Raw genomic sequence first — 24,965 nt, 5'->3', positions numbered from 1 at the left:
ACTTCAGATACAAGTCAGCATCATTTAGCTTTTCCAGAGACCTTGACGAAGCAGATAGTGACCGAGGATAAAAAAATCAAACCGTATCCTCCCATAGCTCATTCCTTTTGATCGCGTTCATTGAACGTGGCCAGCATGAGGCCGTAAGCTAGCGAGACCCGAGTCTCCGTACAGAGCGGTGCTCGGCTTTCAATCGTTATAAACAAACTGACGTGTGAACTCTCCTATGCTAAGCTTAATTGAAAAGAAGTGGCTAATCTTACCAGCGTGTCAAACTGTCCTTTTCTTACCCAGAAGCCCTTTGAAGGTAGAGACGAGGTAAAATGTTATGCATACAGATAGACTGCAGTTTCTCTGAGTTTTTTCCTTCTCTTCATCTCTCATATACGAGGCCCTCAAGACTTCTGTGTCTGCTGTGATATGAATTAAAGATGAATCTTTCTCACTTTTTCCATCCGTAACTTTCTCGCTCAGAAACAGGGTGTCCTCTGATGCTTTTTCTCCTTCAAAATTGAAATCGTGTTCAGTATTGGCAGAAATTAGTCAAGCCTCTATCTAGACTTGACTTTTATTGGTTCTCGCTAAAGCATCGCTCTTACAAATCAGCGGGGACCTGGCGGTACAATATTACATTGGGATATGATGTATCTCTCAATTTTTTATTTTTTATGTATCGTTATTGAAAACTGATCTATTGCCATCTTGTACTCATTTTTTATTGCTTTGCTCTGACTTTTTGGATGAATAGGAATGATCGAGCCCGTATTAAAGTAATGCTGCAGTACGTTTCATCTTCTTGCTCTGAATGGTCGTCTTTTTCCCCAAAAAATATTCATGAGGCTTGTTGTGAAGATGTGAGCTATTGCATCTCTAAATGATTTAATAGAGAAAAAGAAGTGATGTATAGGATTACAAAGCCATATCTAGGGACCAGAATAAAAGCGAAATGTCGTTTTTTTAAGGTGTGGCATCAGATCCGTATTGTTTCTTTGTTTGTTTTCTATCTCTACCGTTCAAAGGTTGATATGTAACAGCTGGCTCTCGTGGCGTTTTGATTGGTGGATTAAAGCATCGTCTGTGAATCAGCAGTCAACACTTGTACTGTTTTCTCAGCTCATCAGTAAAACCAGAATGGCAACAGCTACAGGCATCATGCATAATTTAACACATAACTCTTTCACAGCTCTTTTACTTTTTATCAGCACACGCTTTCTTTCTACCCTTTGCTCTCTCGCCCTCTCTCATCTTTTAATTTAAACTTTTTTGATTATTTCAAGGATTGTTCAAATTACTCGCATCATTTTGGTTCGGCCTAAACAGCTAGTCAGATGGTCTGAGACCAACCAAAGCAACAAAATATATATGAACGATAACATGAGTTGCATGTAGTATGCTGTTATGTTTCATCAGATTCAAGTACTCTTGCAAGGTGCTTGGTCTCAGACGCGTGCCTTTTATTGAGCTGGACCAAAACCGCAAGCCTCAGTCATGCATTCAACAATATATGTGAAGGTGGCAGGACTTTGAAGAACAAAAGAGAGCGTTTGAAGCCTGTAGTCTTTGTGCCACGTAGTGTTGTGCAGCAGTTGGTGTTCTCTGTGGTGTTTTTGTTAATGTAACATAACATTTGTCTTCTATCATCCTCTTTTCCTGACCGTCTCGTTTTCATTCTCTATATATTTGTTTATCTCCCTCCGTGAATCCATCTGAATCATATCCTCTCTCTGGTTTCAGCTGACATGGAGTATCTCAGTTTGGCTTTGACTTTTTGACTTCCTTCCTTTTCATGTGTTTCTCGACTTTCCATGCCTCTATCCTGCTTCCTTACTGTCGTTTTAATCTTTTTCATCTTGACCCCCCCCTCACTCTCATGAACGTTGTCTCCACTTTCCCATGCAACCTTTCTGACTCCTCTTTTCTGTTTGAAATTTTATCTCTGTCGCCTTTGTAAATTTAATTTCTGATCCTTTTCTCTCTCTTTCAGCAGGTGACGGGGTGCCATGCCGGCTGCTGCTCCCCTGTTGCTGCTCCTCGCCATCTTGTGGTGGCCTCTGGTACTTCCCCTGGCCCACGGTCATCTTCAGAGCGTCCCGACATTCATCTCCTTCAATGGCTCCCGCCTCAATCACCTTCTGCTCGACACCCGCTCGGGTCACGTCTACGTGGGGGCGGTTAACGTGCTTTATCACCTCTCGGCAGACTTGCAGCTGCTTTCCTGGGGCAAAACGGGACCTAAACTGGACAGCCCTGATTGCCTGCCCCCCATCGACCCCATCGATTGCACCCAGGCTGAAATCACGGACAACACCAACAAACTTCTGTTGCTAGAAGAGGTCGAGGGAGGGGAGCCAAAGAGCCTTATCGTGTGTGGGACGGTGCTGCAGGGGATCTGCGAAAAGCGGAGCCTTGACAACATCTCTCAGATCCTGTACAAGACGGACAATCCCGTGGACACTCAGTATGTGGCTGCGAATGACCCTCGCGTGTCCACGGTGGGCGTGGTGGTGGAGCAGAAAGGAGTTCGGCTTATGCTGGTCGGTCGGGGTTACACCAGCAAAGGGCCCGGTGGCATTCCTCCAATCACAATGCGACGTTTGGCCTCAATACCGCAACATTCTGCGCCAGCGTTCTCCCACGAAGAACTTGGTAAGCTGGTCGTTGGTAGCTATTCAGAATACAACAATAACTTCGTAAAAACCTTCAAACACAACAATTACGTCTACTTCATTTTCTCTCGCCGTGGCATATTGGGTAAACGAGACTACCGGACATACGTTTCGAGACTCTGTGCGGGTGACCCTAATTTCTACTCTTACGTGGAGGTGCCACTTTCCTGCGGCGTAGGATATAATTTGGCACAAGCGGCCGTGCTTGGCACACACCGGGAACATCCTACTCTGTTTGTGGCCATGGCCATGGGGCAAGCTTCGACCCCCACAACTACAGACAGGTCGGATCTTTGTGTGTACAAGGTAGAAGATCTGGATAAAGCCCTGCATGCTGCCCAACTCTTGTGTTACACACAGGAGGGAAAGGATTCCAATAACAAGGAGAAGGCTTATATCGCGTACGAATTGTCCTCCAGCTGTCTGAAACTCCCGCAGGTAAGTCGCTGGTCTAGATTTGCAGTCATTGCTCAATGAGGATTAGAACTGCTCGAAATTCATCAGCTCGTTCTCAAAGGGCCTTTGATGCCCGTGCCAAATGATCCATTGAAATTAAAATGTTGCTGTTTGCCTTTTATTGTTCAGGATGAAATCCAGCCCACCATCTAGAGTAAACTCCTCTTTAGATCTTTAATTCCAATATTAGCCAATAAGAGAGCAGCATTTAATGCTTTTTGGCAGGTAGCTTGCGCTCACATTTACTTACATTAACAGGCTCAGCCAATCGTACCCTCTTATCTCAGGGCGGATTTAAAACATGCTTGCAAATGAAGGGAGTGGCAGCACAAGCGTAGCAGTTTTAATGATGGTTAAATCCGTGGCTAAAGAGCGCTAAGTAGGAATACAGCCGGAAAAACCATGAGAGATCGGGCCATTAGCTGGGTTGTGTAAGACAGCGGGATGGCATGGTTTCTTGGCGACAGATCAGGGTCAACTGGGTTGTTGTCATGGGGGTGTAGGTCCGGGCAAGTGGCAGCTGCCTCACTGCTGACGCAGATTAACGTCCAGCTGCCTGAACTAGTGTTTATCCACACAGTGCAACAAATGCAACTGTAGCAATGGAGCACAGACCCAGATGTCTACATTTATGTTTATGCATTTGGCAGATACTTTTATCCAAAACGATTTTTTGCATCAAAATCTGTGTTTCTGGGATCAAACCCATGGCTTTTGCACATCTGGAATGCTCTACAAAATGAGCTACAGGAACACTATATATACAAACTTTTTGGTTAGCTGTGAGATGATGTTAAATTTGGGTATACAGGTTTTTTTATTGTTATTGTATTGTATATGAAAAGAGATGGAAGGAGGTACAGGTGCTTAATTTTATATTTGTGTCCATTTTGTTAGTAGAAGCTTGGAAATATGAAGTAATGGTTTGTGTATGTGTGTATAGATTTGGGACGGGGGTTTAATCCATCTCAGTGTAGCAGCTGATTTAAGTACTACTGACCCATATCTCCACTGAACACTGACTATCACACACAAAAGTCCATTGAACCTGTGACCTTAAAGAAGGTGTTTACATCTGGTATTAGATGCGTTTTGGTCGATCGGATCACAAGTGGCCGACGCTAAATACAGGTATAAATGGTGTGTGAAAGTTTTGAGCTCTTTCACTTTCTACCACGCATTCGATCGGATTGCTTTTGTGGTGTACACGTGCTTGTTGTCGTATGAGTTCTAACAGCTACAAAACACCGCCTACTATCCGCCTGATGATATAATGTGTCATGTATCGAGCACAATGTTTTAACATAGGACATGATTTCTAGCCCGAACACACAGTGTACAGTGCACTCTTTAGGCTTTCATTGATAAAACTGAAGCGTTTTTTCCAGTGATGGGAATAACGGCGTTATAAGTAATTAGCTTTAGTAACTGCGTTATTTTTTTCAGTAACGAGTAATCAAATAAATTACTGTTTCCCCCGTTATAACGCCGTTATCGTTACTGACATTAAAATGCTGCGCGTTACTAAAATTGATCTTACTGTAGTGAATAGTGATTTTCAGCCGCGTATGCTCAGTCTCTCAGCCAAACACTGTTTTTCTCTTGTGTGTGTTGTGAGAAACATAACGGATGATGATTGGCTTAATTTCCATCGGTAGCCAACCAGAGGCAGAGTTCACAAAAAGGCCCGCCCACCCGCGCAGTCCAAGTCCGAGAAGCGAGCAGCAGTGTTAAAAAGTCTGAGCAACTTGGTCACTTTGTCGCTAGATTTAGCAACTTTCTATCACTTTAGCGACTTTATAGGACAAATCTAGCTATCTTTTCTGGCATGGTTGGAGACTTTTGTAGACTGACATGAAAATACGCGTCGTTTTGTCTTCTCAACGAGCAGCGGTGCTGCTGCTGACTGTGCCCCATCTCAAAGCACTGACATGCAGCCCGGTCATCGCGCATCAATCACTCCGAAAACACCGGCGACAGGGCGATGGCAAGTACAACAAGCTCAAAGGTAGCGGTCGCAAACACGAAGTATAAAGCACTACTTTTCCATTGTTGAGGTGAAAGGCAAGAATGTTTGTGTAATGTGCAACTTATGCCCATGAAGAAAAAGTCTCTCCACGTCTGTGGCAAGTAATTCTGATCTAATAAAGCACCTCACATCGTCACATGCTGCCAAAAAATTTGTGATTTCTCTTTAGTATTCATTTTAGTCATTTAACATATTTAATTTTGTAAGGGGCATTCAAGTTATTTGAAATATTAAATTTTTTTTAAGTAACGCAGTAATTACTTTTCCTGGTAATTAATTACTTTTATAATAATGTAACGCAGTTACTAACTCAGTTACTATTTGTGAGAAGTAATTAGTAACTATAACTGATTACTTTTTTAAAGTAACGTTCCCAACACTGGTTTTTTCACAACTTTTACATTTTTGGTTCATTTTGCAATCGTATGAAAGTTGCGCGACCTTATTTCATAAATCGCTTTGAAATATCAGAAAAAGCCCTTACATGGGTGATTCTCGCGAAATTAGACTTATGAGGTGTCATGAAACATTTTGATAAAAAAACTAAATGTAATGTAAAAGTATCAAAATAAGCAGCATACAGTTACAAACATCTCTTCATGTACTATTTTGCACATGATATTAAATGACATCATACAAACCAATTTTGTTGTTTTCCACATTTAAGGGGGAAATTTTCATTACCTCAACATCTGGATTTGGGTTGACATGGAAATATTTATAATAAAAAATAAAAAAAATAAGCTTCACTGCATGTTATTACTTATAAAACGGGCAGTTCTGGTTCTTCATTCTGATTGGTTGAAACGCGTTCTAAGCCGTGATAAAATACACCGGTAACCTCACGGTTCAGACCACATTACATAAGTATCACTGCGCCACTGTTGCTGCATACTGATTTATGAAAATAAACACCAGTGTCTTTAATCATATTTTTAATTTGTCTACAATTGCACAATTAATGGCGATATCCAGATAACTGTCAATAAATATTGTTGAGTCATCTCGTCGATAAAGAGAAAACGTTGTCTGAGGAGTTTATAACTCAAGTTCATACGTCCGCTATTATCCACTGGGTGGCGATCTTACCCAACTTAAACACTGACGCATTCACTCAACACTGAAAACACAGCGTTTAAGTTTTGATGGCTTTGAAACTCATCTTTTACATAAGTTCTTCACATAAATGGAATTATCTCCGCTTTTAGCTAAAAAATTTGAGAGGTGATAAGCGAACAAATGAAGGTAGGATGAAACATTTTTTTTTGTTTTTGTTTGAAAGTGGATGGTCTGTTCTTTCATTTGATATTTTATGTTTATTTAAAAAATAATTTTTTCTGCAAGGCATTAAACTAAAACTGGGTGGCAACTTAACAAAAAAAAACCGCTGACGGGGAAAGAGTTCAGCATGCTTCCAAGATATTTGATCATCACTTCAACAGTTGCACAATATCAATGTTAATGTATAAATTAGATGAATGGTGATTTATAAAATAAACACCACAGTCTTAAATCATATTTTCATTGTGTCTTTGCTGCATCTGTGTTGGTTGGGAACTGCGCTCTGTTTCAGTCACACTTGATTCTGAGGAACTACTTTGTTTGGCGGAAGAGTAATATTTGTACTAATATAATTACAACTTATTTGTGTTTTATTTTATAAAATCCCTCTAACGTTATGCATATAAAGTAACCGTTTTATAAACGCAATAAACCCCTCGAAGCAGTGGGGTTTAGGGCTGTCACTTTTGAGAAAAATCAAATTCGAACGGATTTCGAATATCATGCAATGTATCCGAATATATTCGAATATCTAGCACCCCCCCCCCCCCCGTGCGCATAAAAAACACCGTAATGGAGATTCAATCACAAAATTATTAACAGTGACATTCATAAACAGGGTTGTCTGGATTACTTTTTTATTTAATGTTTGAAACAGCAGGTTATCAACTTATAAATTACAAACTTATATATATAAAAAAATGATTCAGAACAGTAACAAACAATAACATGACAACTTAAATAGCAGCAGGAGTATATAGGCAGACCCAAACGGAATTCGCGCCCGCAGATTTCGGCAGAAAACTCAGCGGAATTCGACGGATTTAATGCCCGTCATTGACAAGCACACATATCCCGGGCTTGAGCGTGTTTGTGAGAAGTAATCTCATTTTTGTGAGCCGTCATTGACAAGTGCATTATCTCTGCGCGTGCTGTTTGCTTGACCGTTTTTAATGATAGAGAGCACAAACCCTTTGATACTTGAGATGAAATTAAACTTATAGATGAGTTAAGCAGATCTCACTTGACTCTGTCGTCTATGTGACGCGCGACAGTCAACACATGATCATTTCAAATCCGTTTACAAGACGAATGCTGTTGTTGTTTAATATAAAGTTTACATTGCATTGTAAAAATGATGAAATTATCTTCATACATGCTAATTTCATAATGCGAACGTATTAACACGTATTTTTATTCTGCTATAATATTTAACACTATAAACAATATGCCATTTTATATACAAACTATAATTCTATCTTGACATGCACATTAGGTTCATTTTGGTCCCATTTGATTCCCTCTCGTGCGCACAGTTGCTGTCGTCGGTCTCACTCTCAGCCTCCTTCCTATTACGAGGTGTTACTGTAAAAAAATGCGCTACATATGGCATTTTAAAAACCGGATGGTTTATTTATAGTTCGAATACGGATATTTCACGTCGTGTTCGAATGCATATTCGAATATCGAATAAAAAGTGACCGCCCTAGTGGGGTTACAGTGCCCCGCCTCGCGTCGTGCCTAACAACGCCCCTTAGCTGTTATAAAATGCACTGGTAACCCACTGCTCCTTGGGGTTTATTGCTTTAATAAACATTTAAAGTAAATAAACATGTGGTATTTGGTGATCATTGGTTAATGTAGAGACAATAATAAGGAATATAAATGTGTCCAAGACCAATTTTCTCATCCTCCACAACAATTTTCAATCATTGTTTAAACCCTCAAGGAACTTAAAAAAAAAAAAAAAATAGTTGGAAGGGACATAATTGACTGTGACACTCAAGATGGCTACCAGGTAAGCAGTTCTTATTTTTGCTCTCCAGATAAAAGTAGAAATTTTGTTTGTGAGTACCTAGACAACTTTTTAGATCTCATTACCGAAACATGAGTTTGTAAATGTATATATTTAATGTAATATCATGTTGCGGTAATGATCATTTTTGATAATAATAATAAAAAATGTAAATAATTCTATAATTCAAAAAATAATGGTTATAGTAAGTTCAGACCTTAATCTTATGTGTGCAAAAAAATTGGCTTCAAGGACTTTTAAAAAAAAATCTGATGCTGTTCAACTTCTAAGTCTGGATTTCGTGAGAATCACCCATTTACCGGTATGTAAAAAACACTGTTCAGCATGTTTACTAACAACACAAGCATAGGACTCTGACATAATATTAGTTTACATCAATTTACACCAGTCATTTCTCCTGCTTGCGTTTAAACGAAAGCAGAGGGTCTCTCCCACAGACCACACCCTCAGTAATCGGGACAGAAGTGGTCAAACGTGAACTAAATAGACGGATTGAAATTCCAGGTGTAAACGTGAATGTCTCTCTCTCGTCCACTTGTGATCCGACATCCCAACTTTGTTACCGCCACCACAACTACTCCTCTTTGTAACAGCTTTGTCCTCTCTGTTTCAACACCTACTGTACTAAACCGCCTACATAGGCAGCTGCCTTCTAAGGTAGCTTCTTGGGACCCCGTGCGTGACCAATTTGGAATGCTGTACATAAACACATGCTGCCACATTAATACCTCTCAGCACGAGAGGTGCAACTAGAAATGGTTGGCAAACGTTTGATGTTACCCTGCAGCTTATTGCTAAACTTATGATGTGGAATTTTTATCAAAATTATGTTATTAGCTTATCAAAACTATTATCAGCACCATAAAACCTCATCTGCCACCCTGGAAGTGCATTGTGGGATTGCTCTCTGTGTGAAGCATACATCTAAGTGCTGCAAAATGAACAGCTGTTTAATATCTCGAAAGCAGCTGATGTGTTCGTCTTTGATTTCAATCACGTGTTATCCTTTTTCCCTCATAGCCGTCCACTCTGTTGACTGGTTAGTTGTGTCTATTCGTCCGCTAACAGCTGAAGTTTCAGAATAGCTTTAGGTTAGGACACACAGACCTCTGGCTCCAGTGAGAGTGCATCTAAAAATCACTGCCAGCCATGTATAGATGATGGAAATCGTTTGTCAGACACCGTTGTAAAAGCAGCTACGCTTTTTTGGTATTGATTTTTATGCACACAGAGAGGACCGGATGTTTCCGGTTCTCTACAAATGTTAGCCTAATTGTCTTTGGAAGACTTGGAAAACACTTGGCCGGTATTTGGTAATTCAGACTTGTTATTCAACAAGCATTTTGGATATTAATTATTTCGACTGCATCAATGGACAGGGTTTTGCAGCCATGTGGGCATACAGCTGCCTGTCTTTGTGATAAGCACTGTGCTTGTTCTTTATTATTTCCAAAACATTTAACATTCATTAATTCCCAAACTTTTTATATTCCGTTTGAGTGAATTCAAAACACGGCCAATGTTTCGTGTATTGGAAACTTACAGCAGTTCAGACGTTGTACCAATTTACATAAACATTTGTGTATTTGGCAGATGCTTTATCTAAAGCGACTAAACTGATTTTGGCCTTCATCGTGTCTCATTTACCACCTCAATAATTTTCTGTCTACTTTGTCTTGCAGGAAAAAAACATTTACAAATATTTCAGTATTTTGAAAGCACATTAAAAGCAAAAAATACCAAGTTAAACGCTTCACAAAATTGATTTGCGATGTATCAATAGCAATGGTGCATAATTTTCTTCATGTTATGAATGTATTTTGTGCTGCATATATGTAATATAATGTTTCCCGGATCTTTCAGACATCTCTGACCGAGTACCCGTGTGGCGGAGAACACACGCCCAGCCCCATCGCCAGCGCTGTTGCTCTCGAGGCCACACCTGCTTTCACCTGGACTCCTTCCATCACCGCCGTCACCACGGCAACCGAGGTCGGCCACACCATCGTATTGCTAGGGGACAAAAGCGGACGGCTGCACAAGGTACGTCTCAATGGTGCTATATATCTAGAACTAGCTTCTTAAATCATCTTTTATTTAGTTTAAACCTGCAGTTTTTATGTTTTCAGTCCACATTCACATTACACACCCACGATCTATCTCCGAAAGCGTAATGGGAAAAATCAGCGTGAAAAAGTGACTTTTAAAGACTGTTTACTGTCATTAAGGGTCGTTTTATCGAAACGCAAACACACACAGCAATCATAATCTGTCATTAAGCAGAAACTCACTGGTAATGAGTAAACCACCCTGAAGCATTGTAATGTGTTATTAAAACCCATTTCGGTTTGTTCAGAGTTCAGCTAGTGGGGTGAATTATTTATCATGATAAAGTTTTCTTGTTCTCTTGTGACTTTGCTGTGAAAAGGAAATAAACTTTTTTTGGTGATATATATAGTCTTGGACACTTTTGTATAAGGAAGGAAACGTGTTGGTACGAGGGCTGCGATTCGATGCCACTAAACTCAAGATCATCTTTCGAAGGGGTTTGCTACAAACCTGAAAAACATGAGAGATGAGATAAGAGATCTCATTTTATCTTGGCTGCCTTTAATAGACAGCTGGACAAGAGGGTGCATGCATATCTTAAGCTCTTGTGCTCTTAATAAGAGGTGGGAAAGTTTTAAAATGTTTTAATGAGTCATGAAGGTGGAAGGAAATACATGATTAGCGAGTCATCTTCTTTGCACGCTAGGGTTTGCTTCTAATAAGTTGCATTACAGGAGTTGTTCGCCCAAAATATGAAAAAAGGCTGCATAACGATTAGGGCAGCAACAAACGATTATTTTGATAATTGATTAATCTATCGATTATTAGAACAGTTAATCGACTAATAGTTGATTTTATCACCGACTAATACGTTTTGAACGATTATTCACCTTTTTCAACATTAAGTTATACATATTCTAACTAATAAATAAAAAAAGAAAATTACTTCAGGATTTGAAATAGTTGTTTTAATGAACTTTGAGCATGTCATTTTCTTAAGTTTTCGGATTTCTGTCCAACTCAGATTACACACAAATGCTTTCTAAGCATTGTTTAAATATTCAGTTCTCTTTCAATAGAAAATAAATATTATTTATAAAATTTATATGAAATATAAACTTAAATACTTAATAAATAAGTAAAAAATGTATTCTGCAAACGATTAGTTGCGATTAATCGTTATGCAGCCTGCATGACAAGCCTGCTCTCAATATTTATCCTAATGCCATTCAGCCCTAAACTTGTTGTTTTGTTTCTTTAAAACACAAAAGCAGAAGTTCATAGTGATTTAATGGAGAAATGTCAAGTCTATAATGCTGTTTTTCCATTAAATGTGCAGTGTGTAATTTTTAGAAGGATCTCTTGACAGAAATGCAAAATAAACTCAACTATATTATCAGGGGTGTATAAAGACCTTTTATAATGAACCGTTGTTTGTTTATTACCTTATAATGAGATGTTTTTATCTACATACACAGAGGGTCCCCTTACATGGAAGTCACCATTTTGGGCCGCCATGTTTCTACAGAAGCCCTTAACGGACAAAAGTTTTTTACTAAGTTGTCTCCGGTAATGACCTGTTTGTCTGGTGGTGGCTACCCTAGCTTCTCTATGTGTTTCAAAAGCGAGGGGTAAGCATTGGACTGAGCCGTTGGTTGCAATTCACAATCTCACCACTAGATGCCTCTGAAATTTACACACTGCACCTTGAATTAAAATAAATGTTAAATGTTCTTTGAAGAGGCATCCCTTTTAATTTGGGTATTATTGCTTAAGTATGTCGTCTCGCAAAAACGTGTATTTTTTTGTCAAATCCATAATGCATTCATGTTTCTCTTATTTAAAATAGAAAACATGAGTATAGACTTATATTTTCTTATGTTTTCAAAGCTCACCGTAGCTTTGTCCAAGAAACAGTCCAAAATGTAAGTTGAAAAAAACATGTGAGTTCAAATGTTTGTGTAGACTAGTCCTTCAAGATCCATTCTTCATTGTTAATATATAACAAATAGTGTTGGGCTGCATCATCTCGTCTGTTTGTGGCGTCTCTTTGGGGTAAATGTGTTTTGATAGATGTTTTGCCTCCTTTCAGTAAGAGAATGTGGGCCATTTACAGCTCATCGTCGGCCCAGTCATAGGGGTTTGTGATCATGTGTGTGCACGTGGTACTGCGTGTGACAGCCTTAAAAGCGTGAGAGGACTTGTTCATAGAGCTTATCTTGTGGGAAAGGCCGGTCACATGAGGTGTACTCCAGGGCGAATTTTTTTGTATATGATGATTTTTTGTTGTTGCCCAAACCGCCTGCAGTGCTGCATGAAATATTTACAACAGTTCTGAAACAGCTGCTTGTTTACTACTCTAAACTTTCCTCGGGCAAAACTTATCACAGGCGGCCCACTGTATCGCTTCCCTCCTACAAGATGTTGAAACGCACATACCGTACTGCTGAGAGTGCAGCTCACCTGAGCTTTGTGGTCAGTGTGGGGTGTAAACATGTATGTAAAATAATGTGGTTTGCTAAGGGTTATATCTATTGCTTATGCTGAAAAGTGGTAATATTACGAAATCCCTGAGCTTAGATGTTAAACCTGGCATGCAACTGTTTGTGCTGTGGGCAAATATGATTGATGAAATTTACGTTTACAGTCATGCATTGAAATGACTTATAGTGCTTCGAAATATAAATTTTTATCAGTGTGTGTTTCCTGGAAATCAAACCCACAATCTTGTAATGCAGTGCTCCACTAACCGCGCTATTGGAGCACTCAAGAGTGTGCATTATTTTTTGGAGTGATCAGGCTTATGATTTTTATTAGGCAGACAATGAGTCTGGTAAAAATGGCATAGTGATAAAAATGTGAGTTTTTTTAAAAGTTACTTGATTCAGTGAATAACCTACAAGAACCCAGAATGCTTTACCAATCACACAGCAATACTCAACCAAACAAAACCACCTGGCAACGCCCTAGCAGCTGCTCAGAATTCATTAGCAACCTAATGGCAACAACCTAGCAACCTCTCAAAGACACTAGCAAGCATCTAGCAACACCCTAGGAACTGCTTAAAACTCGCTAGCAAGCTCCTGGCAATGGCCTGACAACCACTCAAAACATGCTAGCAGGCTCCTGGCAATGCCCTAGCAACCACTCGAAACGCATTACGCACTAGCAAGCTTCTAGAAAGGCCCTAGCAACTGCTTTTAACACACTAGCAAGCTCCTGGCAATGCCCTAGCAACCACTCAAAACGCACTAGCAAGCACCTCGCAATGCCTTAACAACCACTCAAAACACACAAGCAAGCACCTGGCAATGCCCTAGCAACCGCTAAATTATCATTTGCAAGCACCTGGCAATGCCTAGCAACCGCTTGAAACACACTAGCAAGCCCCAGGTAATGCCTTAGCAACCGTTTGAAACACACTAGCAAGCTCCTGGAAATGCCCTAGCAACCGCTGAAGTATCATTTGCAAGCACCTGGCAATACCTTAGCAACCATTTAAAACACACTAGCAAGCTCCAGGTAATGTCTTAACAACCACTCGAAACACCCTAGCAAGCACCTGGTAATGCCCTAGCATCCGCTCAAGTATCATTTGCAAGCACCAGGCATTGCCTTAGCAACCACTCAAAACACACTAGCAAGCACCTGGCAATGCTCTAGCAACCTCTCAAGTATCATTTGCAAGCACCTGGCAATGCCTTAGCAACCGCTTGAAACACACTAGCAAGCTTCAGGTAATGCCTTAGCAACCACTTGAAACGCTCTAGCAAGCACCTGGCAATGCCTTAGCAACCACTTGAAACTCAATAGCAAGCACCTGGTAATGCCATAGCAACTGTTCAAAACCCACATGCAAGCACCTGGCAGCATTCTAGCAATAGCTAAAAAACAAAAGCTCCTGGCAATGCCCTAGCAACCACTCGAAACGTACTTGGCAAGGACCTCGCAAAGCCTTAGCAACCACTCAAAACACACTAGCAAGCACCTGGCAATGCCCTAGCAACCGCTCAAGTATCATTTGCAAGCACCTGGCAATGTCTTAGCAGCCGCTTGAAACACACTAGCAAGCACCTGGCAATGGCCTGGCAACCACTAAAAACACACTAGCAAGCTCCAGGCAATGCCTTAGCAACCACTTGAAACTCAATAGCAAGCACCTGGTAATGCCATAGCAACTGTTCTAAACCCACTAGCATGCACTTGGCAGCGGCCGAGCAACAGCTAAAAAACAATAGCTCCTAGCAATGCCCTAGAAACCACTTGAAACGCACTAGCAAGCACCTCACAACGCCTTAGCAACCACTCAAACCACACTAGCAAGCACCTGGCAATGCCCTTGCAACCACTCAAAACACACAAGCAAGCACCTGGCAATGCCCTAGCAACCACTCAAAACACACTAGCAAGCACCTCACAACGCCTTAGCAACCACTCAAAACACACTAGCAAGCACCTGGTAATGCCATAGCAACTGCTCAAAACCCACTAGCAAGCACCTGGCAGTGGCCTAGCAACAGCTAAAATTTCTCTTACAAGCACCTGGCAATGCCCTAGCAACTGCTCTAAACTCACTAGCAATCACCTGGCTACCCCTTAGCAACCACTTGAAACTCTTTATTAATCAACTGGCAACGCCTTAGCAACTGCTTAAAACTCAATTTCAATTTAAAGGAACTTTATTGACATAATTGTGTCACTTACAGTATTGCCAAAGCATTGTACATAAATCAAGAAACATACAATAATAAAATAGTAACGAACATTAAGGTGGAATTAAGCTATCTCACTAGCATCTGGCAACACCCTAGCAACTGCTCAAAACACATTAGCAGCCACCTGGCAACATCCTAGCAACCGTTCATAACTCGCTAGCAACCACCTGGCAACACTCTACCAACAGTTTAAAACACACTTGCAACCACCTGGCAACAACCTAGCAACCACTCAAAATTGACTAGCATCCATTTAGCAAAAACAGTCACATTCTCTAAAAACAGTAATTCATGTAAAATGCAATGCTTTCATGCACTTGAAACAAGAACGTTACTGAGAAATATTTGTAAGCCACAATGTCTCCAAAATGAAACCGTTTAGGCAATTATCTTTTTTTGTGAGTTGGTACATTTACCCAATTTGTGTGTGTCTGTGTGTGTCTTTTTGGACCGCCTTCATGCGCATTTTCATTGCAGGTGTTCCTCCATGCAAATGGTACCGGTACTAAATATGACACTGTGGAGGTGGATCCAATGAGCCCCATTAACGCTGACCTTCTGTTGGACTCCACCAACCAGAGCGTCTACGTGCTGACTGACAGAAAGGTATGAGAGACAAATCGTTTCCTTTCAACTGCCAGCAACCGATACAAACGGCACCACTCACAATCTCTCAAAGGATTACACGTTTACTCTGACAAACATCTCTCGTATGACAGTTTTTCTGCCGATGAAAGTCTCTGTTTCTTACATTAAATAATTGCCAGTGGAATCGTTTTGACAGCCAACCAGAATCCGAGATTCTTGGCACGCTGCTCGCTCATGCAAAAGTTGCGCTCGCTTGCGTTTATCAGTTTGCAAAATGAGAACGTTGCTCAGGGCCTTTGTGTGTCTGTGTGCATGTTTCAGGTTACCAAGCTCGATGTGGCTCAGTGCGAGAAGCATTTGGACTGCCACTCCTGTCTGTCTAACAGAGATCCGTACTGTGGTTGGTGTTCGCTGGAGGGCAGGTAATCTAACGCACCTGAATGGTTTAACACACACTATTGCTTGATCTTTCAACATGAGGCTGCGCCCTAGTTTTGCATAAACAATTGTATGTCGTTTATTTCCATGGATCAGTTTTGAATATTGTTCAACAACAGAACAGCAGTTGTGTTACTGGTTTATCCGTTTAAACTGTATGTTTTGTTATGGGGATCATTACTTATGTTTTAAGTAGTGATTCACTTCCTTCATAAATGGATAAATTACGGTCGCTCTTTTCCATACAATGAAAGTGAATGTGGAGCGACGCTAAGCAGTATGAATCACCATACACTTTCACTTTATGGAAACAGAAGCACGGATGTAATAAAATTATATGAGGTCGGCTTGACATAAAGGTGAGGAAATGATTTTCATTTTTGTGAGAACCCTGGCTGACCTGTGAAGCCTTCAACATCTCGCTGTCATATTCTCAGAAGACTTTTATCACATTGTGTATTTGTGTTTCAGATGCACACGAAAGATGGGATGTGCACGACACGCTCAACCAAACCACTGGATCTGGAGTTACGGCCATGAGCATCAGTGTATCTCCATAGAGAGCGTTAAACCTGCCATCCAAAGCAGAGAACAGCAAACAGAGGTACGTACCCTGATCCCAGATCAGCATTAATTCACATAGCATGAAGCAATCGACGACGATGCAAATTGCAATCAATTTTAGGCAACGAATTGCCTGTTTCGGTATTTTCCAGGATAAATTCTCATAATCTGATGAGATAAAGAGCATCAAAGTTTGATTTCACTCACTAGCTTGGTTTCCATCACCCCGATTTTATGCACAAGTATTGCATAAGAAACAAGTGATGGAAACGCCAAATTTCAAATAAAAATCCTTAATTCGCAAAAACGTTTTTACTCTCGATTGAGGTGATTTTTGACTAATGCGCAAAAGAGTAAATGCAAAAATAATTGCAGTTGGAAATGCATTTGCCAAATAAATACTGACGTAGCGAATATTAAATCCACGTGACTGATAGGGATGTCACAATTAATCGATTGTGCGTTGCATCGCAATGCGGGAGTGGACGATTTTGCATCGATGCAGTAATAGCCCATAATCGATTATAAACTATAGGGATGCTGCGATCGATCGGCCGATAGTGCTTGCTTTATTTCTCAATAAATTACGGTGAAATGCCACTACATCCAAAAGCCAGAGGGCGCTCTCGTGCAGAAACAATACACACAGAACAATACACACGCAGCTATGACACACAGCTCCAGGAAATGTCTTAAGGATATATTTATATTGCTATTCTTCAAACCTTTTTCAGGTATTTTCATGATAATAAAGAATATGTATAATAATTATTTTTGACGAGTGTTGCTTTTTCAAATGCATGTTATAAATGATTCAAACTAACAGGGATTTCAGATCGATAAGGACTTACTGATCAAAAGGCGTAGTACATGAAATAGCTGTGAATAAGATTGGCTGTCCGATTCAGAATAGTGATTGGCCACGTATTTTTAGTGGGGACCGGCATTGATCGGAGCACCACTAATAAACTACTGATGTTCTGCTGATGCCATTCGTCGCGTATGCGCTAGTCGCGGTAGAGACAATGACGGAGGGTGGTGAGATACAAGAGCGAGTTCGGCTTGCATGCGATACGCGGATTAATACGCAAATTTAAATAAAGTAAGTTTATCATTTGAACATGTTCAAAAGCTTGTTAACATTCAAGTGATTTTAGACAATTTAACCACAAAAAGGCGCTAAAGTGAGCACCTTTCTGTACGCACAGACGCGCGTGTGGTTGAATGTGTCTGGCCCAGGTCCGGTCAGACGTGATTATCCCTATGCCCTTCAAAGATCAGAACTCTTGATGTATAAACTTAAGAAAGAGTTGCGCTACTGTGTCTCATACTGTGGTCCATTAACATACATTTTGGCGAATAGAGCAATGAAAAACGACGTAATGTTTTATGCGGAGCGACTGTGTGTGCGGGCATGTTTAAGTGCACTCAGTAGTGCATACACGGAGAGAAGCGTTTCCAAAACAAGCAAACATAAAATCGTTCTGTTCTTGGCAGGGCACATACAAACTAAATGATCTCCACAGTATTCTATTTTTAATAAAAACATTTGTTTATGTCTTAAATTTATGTATAGATTAGGCAGAAACCAGTCCGAGCTTCTCTTAAAGAGACAGTAACCTCAATTAACCTACTTAAGTCTGTCATTAATCTTACAATAAAGACTATCTGGCATTCATTGATATGAATGTAGCAATGTGCAGTACAGTAATTCTAAAAACAGGATGCAACGCATCGTGATATTGAATCGAATCGTTAACATAATAATCGCAATTGAATCGAGGAACCAGTAAAGAAACCTCTGGTAGTGACTGTCCACTTAGTTGTATCAGCTAATGTTGTCTTTAACATATGGGGCTCGACGTTATTGCAATGCTTTGCTGTTACTGTCTGCATCAAAATGTCTTTTTCTGAGCACAGCATTCAGTTTGGCAATTACAAGCTAGACTGCCTGTTAATTGATACCTTGCCAAATCATCACTAAATGCAGTCCTGTCTCCAATTTCTAAGCGTGCCTTGTTATATTTACTGTTGGTTAGGTTACCAATTCCAACGAACAACTTAATGGAAACGCACCTAATTTGCATTTGTTTGTTTTTCTTTTGCAAATTTTGAAAATATTCGCTTGACATTTCGATGGAAATCCAGCTGCTGATTTCAATCAATGATCTTAGTCGATATCATTGATATCAAGGTTATATTTCCACAATGTTCTTGGATGATTTTATTTAGAAAACAGAAGAGATGACTTCATCTGGGTTTTTCCAGGCTGGGTCGCATCTATTTCGCACATTTGTTTTTTACCTTCTGTTTCTGTTGTGTGATTCTGACACCTCCACCCACAGTGAAATGTCTCTGTTTTAACATAACTGTGTTTAACCCTTAGATACGCTCTGATTGGCTGGTGCAGTGTTTCACACACATTGACTTTACTATTAACAACCACCCAAGTATATCTGGCATCAAATTTTGTCTTTTTTTTGTTCTTGATAAAACAACACTATTTAATAATGACATTTTGCGTGCGAGCACGTCCTGTCTCTCACGATGAGTTCGGTGTGCGTTCGAAGCAATCTCATGTAACACAATGTATCCTTTCTTGTTTGTGAACTTGAGCCGAGTTGTATGCATTAGAGGTCTTCATGAAGGACCCGGGACCCTTATGGTTCTGGGTCTATATTTTTAATGGTCAGTCGGGTCTGGGTCGGTCCCAATTTAATAACTTTGGGTCTGATTAACATTGTGTGAGTCAATTAGAGAACAAGCGTGCTAAAGTGCATGTGTAGTTTTAAGCTTGCCTCCGGTTTCTATGGTCTGCACTTTCTTTCTCCCATTTTTATAATTATGTTATGAATGAACCGTCTTTTTATATCTAAAATGTTTGCTCAGAAAGCAGAGATGGTAGCAAATAAGCAATACTAATGTCAAGCCCATGCACTGAACGAGCAATTATAACGGCAAACTGTTCTTGTTATGTAAGCTGACTCAAGATATAAAAAAGCAATGATTTACTGTAAAGTCACAGACTTCTGAATTAGGGATACATAACGATTAATCGCGATTAATCTATAGCAAAATAAAAGTTTTTGTTTACATCATATATGTGTGTGAACTGTGTATAATAATTATGTATATATGCATGTATAATTTTAAGAATAAATATACATTTATATATGAATTATTTATATTTATATATAATATAAATTATATACAAATGTACTAGTGCTGGGCAAAGATTAATCGCGATTAATTGCATATAAAATAAAAGTGATTTTTTTAGCATAATATACAAGTGTGTGCTGTGTGTAATTATTATTAATATATATAAATACACACAAATTCATGTATGTATTTAAGAAACATTTACAGGTGTATATATATTTATTTATATTTTTATATTATTAAATTTAAAAAAATATATATCAATAAAAATGTTCTGAAATGTATATATGTATGTGAGTATGTTTAAATATACATAATAATTACATACAGCACACACACATATATAATGCAAAAATGTACTTTTATTTTGTATGCGATTAATCGCGATTAATCTTTGCCCAGCACTAGTATATACTCATGTAAAAATTTCTTAAATATAAACATTCATGCATGTGTGTGCATTTCAGTTATTCTACACAGTTCACACACATATATGATGTAAACAAAAACTTTTTTGCTATAGATTAATCGCGATTAATCGTTATGCATCCCTAATCTAAATTTAAAATGATGAGATATATTGTGATATAAATATAAATGTTTAATAAATCCAAGTATTTGGGTAGGTCACACGTTACTAGTTGTTTGTCACACATGTAGTAGACCATTTTTTGTAGATGGGTAATGATTGCCTTTTTCACCAGCTACCACCACAAGTATATTTCAGATCTGTGAATAACACTACATTGGCAACTTCTTGTTTTTTCTTATTTTGTCTTCTCTTATCTTTCACATTGATATTTAAACACAGGGTGTTTTACATGAGCAACGCCAGTTCCCTTTTTTTGTATAGCTTATAGTAGCAGTTTAGTAGATGTAAACACTTTGTTTGTCATGTGGACAGAATTTAAAAGTCTGGCCGTTTTTGTCTTCAGTATTTATCGGTTCATGAATGGCCTGTGTGTGGTCTGTGGTTGTGCGATGTAAGGCTGTGGTTACATTATAGGTTTATGTGTTTTCAGACGCTGTGCAACACGCTTTAGATGTTTTTATTGCGATGTTAAATCAAAATTGGAGTTTGTTGTCTTTCAGCTTTGAGGCATCTAAATGTTTGCACACGAAATTAACTTAGTATGAGCTACTGTTTGTCTCACCCCAACATTATGTTTTAATGAGAAATATGTCAGAATAGGAATGAAAACTGTGCTGGTAAAGCAATTTCATGTTGTTTTTAATTGTTGAATAACACTCTTATAATGGGAAACGAATTTAGACAACAGCAGGTTTGTTACAGCACAGACTGCCAACAGCAGACAGTTTGTTCATTACACAAGCACAGGCGGTTTTGAACACAAGCGGTCTCTTTATGCACGAAAAACTTTGCAAACAAACTCCACAAGCAACCAAACAACATCTCAGATTAGTATTCACAACATCAACCTTGGCCTTGCGCGTTCCTAAACTAGCCATTAATTGTCTAAAATGTTTTCTTCCTTTGCTTTCAAGGTCTCTTTCACAGTCCTTCAGTTGCCGGTCCTGTCGGAGGATGAGTCTCTATCTTGCGCTTTTGGGAGTTTGGCTGCTCAGCCTGCGGTTGTCACGGAGAACAGAATCAAATGTCAATCACCAGAACCCGAGCAGCTTCCCCCCAGCCCACCAGGCAACGGTGAGGAGCGCTGACACATTTACCAAGACAGTTTTATCCCAACAACCAACTGTTGAGCTGAGTGCATGAAACCTGAATCATTACTTCTGCAGTCTCGCTTCTTTTGCACCCACTACACGCGATTCTTGGTAATCTTGGTCATCTGAAACTTTGTGGTTTTATTTGCTTGCACATAAACATTCACTGATAACCACTAGCTTTTTTTTCAAAATATATACATGAATATGCATAGCAAGAAGATGCTGACATTTGAAGATATTTCTGAGTTGCTACAGTAAATAATCTTTTATGCAACTATGAGATGTCAGTCTGTCCATGATTAAAGTTTTAAAGCAAACGTCTCTCAGACCCAAGAATGTCCGCTGTGAGAGAATGAATCTTGAGTCTTGAATCATCTCCATGGAGCGTACGATTTATTCTTTCAAACTCACAGGAATGGTTAAATATTGAAACATAAAGATAAAAAAAGGGAGCTGAAGTATCTGTCTGTATTTCTTGTCTGTGATGTTTTTTTAATGTGATATTTCTTCTGTGGGTTTGTTTGTAGATCACGTGTCTGTCCGGATGGCACTGAAGTTTGGAGATGTTACTATCACGCACACAAACATCACCTTTTATGACTGTAACGCTGTCGGACGACTTAATGTCACGTCACCGTAAGGACACAGACTCAACTCAAACTTTGTGCTTTTGTAATGATAATAAATTAATTTGTAAAAATATATAAATAAATAAAATAAAACGGGGCTGTTGAATGCTTTATTCTGATTGGTTGAGAAAAGGTTCCATGGGTGTGCATAATTTTTCGATAACTCTCGTCGTGCCGCATTACCACCTTGGTTGTGCATTATTTTCTAATAATTCAACAGCCCATCATCAATTATTCCTTACATATTTATGATTGACTGTAATACTTGATTTATGCCTACACCGTTGTTGCAATACACTTGTTTTTTAAACTTAAAGGAAAACTACACCGTTTTTCAATATTTTATGTTCTTACCTCAACATAGACAAATTAATACATACCTATCTTTATTCAATGCGTGCACTTCATCTTAGCACGGCACGTCATGAATGTGTAAGCATTTAGCATTATTCCTTAGGATCCAAATTCTAATAACTAGACTTTATTCTCGCCATGAATATAGCCTTAGAAGCTGGCATGGCGTTTAAAAGAAAAGAAATAAAGAAAGAAATCTTCTCATATGTAATACATTGCAGGTGCATGGCGTGTGTTAGCAGCATGTGGCCGTGTCATTGGTGCGTGAAGGATGAACTCTGTGCTCATGAGAACGGCTGCCCCAGTCATCATATCATCCATAACAGCAGGGTAAGTGACTTTACTGTTTAACAGCAGGGCTTTACCTGTTTTATGTGAACCTTTTAAATTATAGCCTGACCTACAGACTGACGACTGAACGTCTGGACTCCATAGCTGCTTTTATTAGCCAAGGACCGCCCATGACTGACATGAAAATCAACCAATCATAGTTCAATTTGTTCAGCCTTGTATTTAAAGTCGATGTCTCTACATCTCCCAGAAAACATATAAAATTCAGTCAGATGACAACTTAGAAGTTCTTGGTGTTCCCAATGTTGTGTACCTTAAGCCCGGAGTATAGCCTTTTTTTTTTATGTGTACGCGAACTTATACGCACGGTCGAATGCACAGCCTTGCAAAGTAGAGTTGATTTGACTTGTACGTGTACACAGAGGTTCGACGCATGTGCATTGCGACAAAATGCAATGCATCTCCTGGGCTACATACTCCGGTAGGCGCATACATCCTACACGTACAATGTATGCATGGTTTAAAAAATCTGGCGGTGCGGGTACCGTTCTCACGCACACTATACGCAGACTCTATTATATGCGTAAAACATGGACCATACTTTGGCCTTTACACGTCAGATGTTCAGTCAGCGGTGTACGTTCACACCAAATATGAACGAAGCGAATAAATCACGGTATTTGCGCATAGTTGGATGCTTCAACATTTTTAGTAACTCGCTTCATTCGCATGTGAAATTCACGTCATTTTCAAACTTTCAAACTTAAGACTTAAAACAAATTGGCAAACTTAAGATGGGCCTGGACATGTGCTGGTTTAAGCAGGGGAACCTTCCGTGCCACACATGATTTCAAACCATGACGTCTTAGTGTATTACCAACAGTAACCATGGAAACGGTGGTCCCAGCTCTTTCCAGGTCATTGACCACCTCCTCCTGTGTAGTTTTAGGCTGATTTCTCACCTTTCTTAGGATCATTGAGACCCAACGAGGTAACATTTTGCATGGAGCCCCAGTCCGAGGGAGATTGACAGTCATGTTTAGCTTCTTCCATTTTCTAATGATTGCTCCAACAGTGGACCTTTTTTCACCAAGCTGGTTGGCAATTTCCCAGTCGCCCTTTCCAGCCTTGTGGAGGTGTACAATTTTGTCTCTAGTGTCTTTGGACAGCTCTTTGGTCTTGGCCATGTTAGTAGTTGGATTCTTACTGAGTGTATGGGGTGGACAGGTGTCTTTATGCAGCTAACAACCTCAAACAGGTGCATCTAATTTAGGATAATAAATGGGGTGGAGGTGGACATTTTGAAGGAAGACTAACAGGTCTTTGAGGGTCAAAATTCTAGTTGATAGACAGGTGTTCAAATACTCATTTGCAGCCGTATCATACAAATAAATTGCTACAAAAATCATACATTGTGACTTCTGGATTTTTTTTTTTTTTATTATTATTTCTCTCACAGTGGACATGCACCTACGATAACAATTTCAGACCCCTCCATGATTTCTAAGTGGGAGAACTTGCAAAATAGCAGGGTGTTCAAATGCTTATTTTCCACACTGTATATATAGCTCAAAATTGAGTAAAGAGCATTTTTTTCTCCAACAAAGATGTGTCATACAGCTCCAGGTGTCCACATAAAGCGACAATGATTTTGTCCACCATTGTGTCTTTCCATTGACTTAACATTTAAATCACTTCATTTGCGTCTAGTGTAAACGCATAAAAAGACTACCGGAGTCACATCAGTCCTCTATAACAGTGGTTCTCAAACTTTTTCCGCATGAGGCCCCCCTTGTGTACGGTGCATTCCTTCGCGGCCCCCCCAAAGAAAATTTATGACAAAAACGGTTCTAAAATGTAACATTTTAATTAAACAAAACATATAAAGTTATACAAAGTAGTGCTGTTGGTTAGTAGCTTTATTTTTTAGGTTTAATTACACAGAATTCATGATAAATTAATGTATTTTATAAAATGTCATAAAACGGGGGCCCCCCTGGCACCATCTCGCGGCCCCCAGTTTGAGAACCACTGCTCTATAATTCTTGCTGCTAATGCTGAAACAGATCTGTTTGAAAGGGTTAAATGGGACAACCATAAAATATCTTGATATTTGTCTTTAAAGTACGACAACCAACTAGTCCATTAGTGAGGTCAAATGGTTCAGTAACAGTGATGTTTTTTTAGCATGCTAACGCCATGTTTTGCTTCAGCTGTTAGACATTATGTACATTAAAACCT

General features: G+C 39.5%; 1 protein-coding gene across 4 annotated transcripts in view; it reads left to right on the top strand.

The window, feature by feature from the left end:
• Nucleotides 1-24,965, top strand: part of plxnb3 (plexin B3) — an 82,467-nt gene that overhangs the window by 35,896 nt on the left and 21,606 nt on the right. For 2 of the 4 annotated variants that reach the window (XM_065270237.2, XM_065270236.2), the window contains exons 2-9: nt 1,988-3,104; nt 10,112-10,291; nt 15,490-15,618; nt 15,922-16,022; nt 16,510-16,642; nt 21,271-21,430; nt 21,978-22,086; nt 22,655-22,763. In XM_065270237.2, the coding sequence (XP_065126309.2) occupies nt 2,001-3,104; nt 10,112-10,291; nt 15,490-15,618; nt 15,922-16,022; nt 16,510-16,642; nt 21,271-21,430; nt 21,978-22,086; nt 22,655-22,763 (2,025 nt within the window). In that variant the 5' untranslated portion in view covers nt 1,988-2,000. Of the gene's footprint in view, nt 1-1,984; nt 3,105-10,111; nt 10,292-15,489; nt 15,619-15,921; nt 16,023-16,509; nt 16,643-21,270; nt 21,431-21,977; nt 22,087-22,654; nt 22,764-24,965 lie in introns of all 4 variants that reach the window. The other 2 variants (XM_065270235.2, XM_065270234.2) reach the window with 1 other exon arrangement.

Source organism: Paramisgurnus dabryanus, chromosome 11 (assembly GCF_030506205.2).
Source record: "Paramisgurnus dabryanus chromosome 11, PD_genome_1.1, whole genome shotgun sequence".
NCBI classification, from domain to species: Eukaryota; Metazoa; Chordata; class Actinopteri; order Cypriniformes; family Cobitidae; genus Paramisgurnus; species Paramisgurnus dabryanus.
Note: the sequence above shows the minus strand (reverse complement) of the source record. Positions and strands in the feature narration are given on the sequence as shown.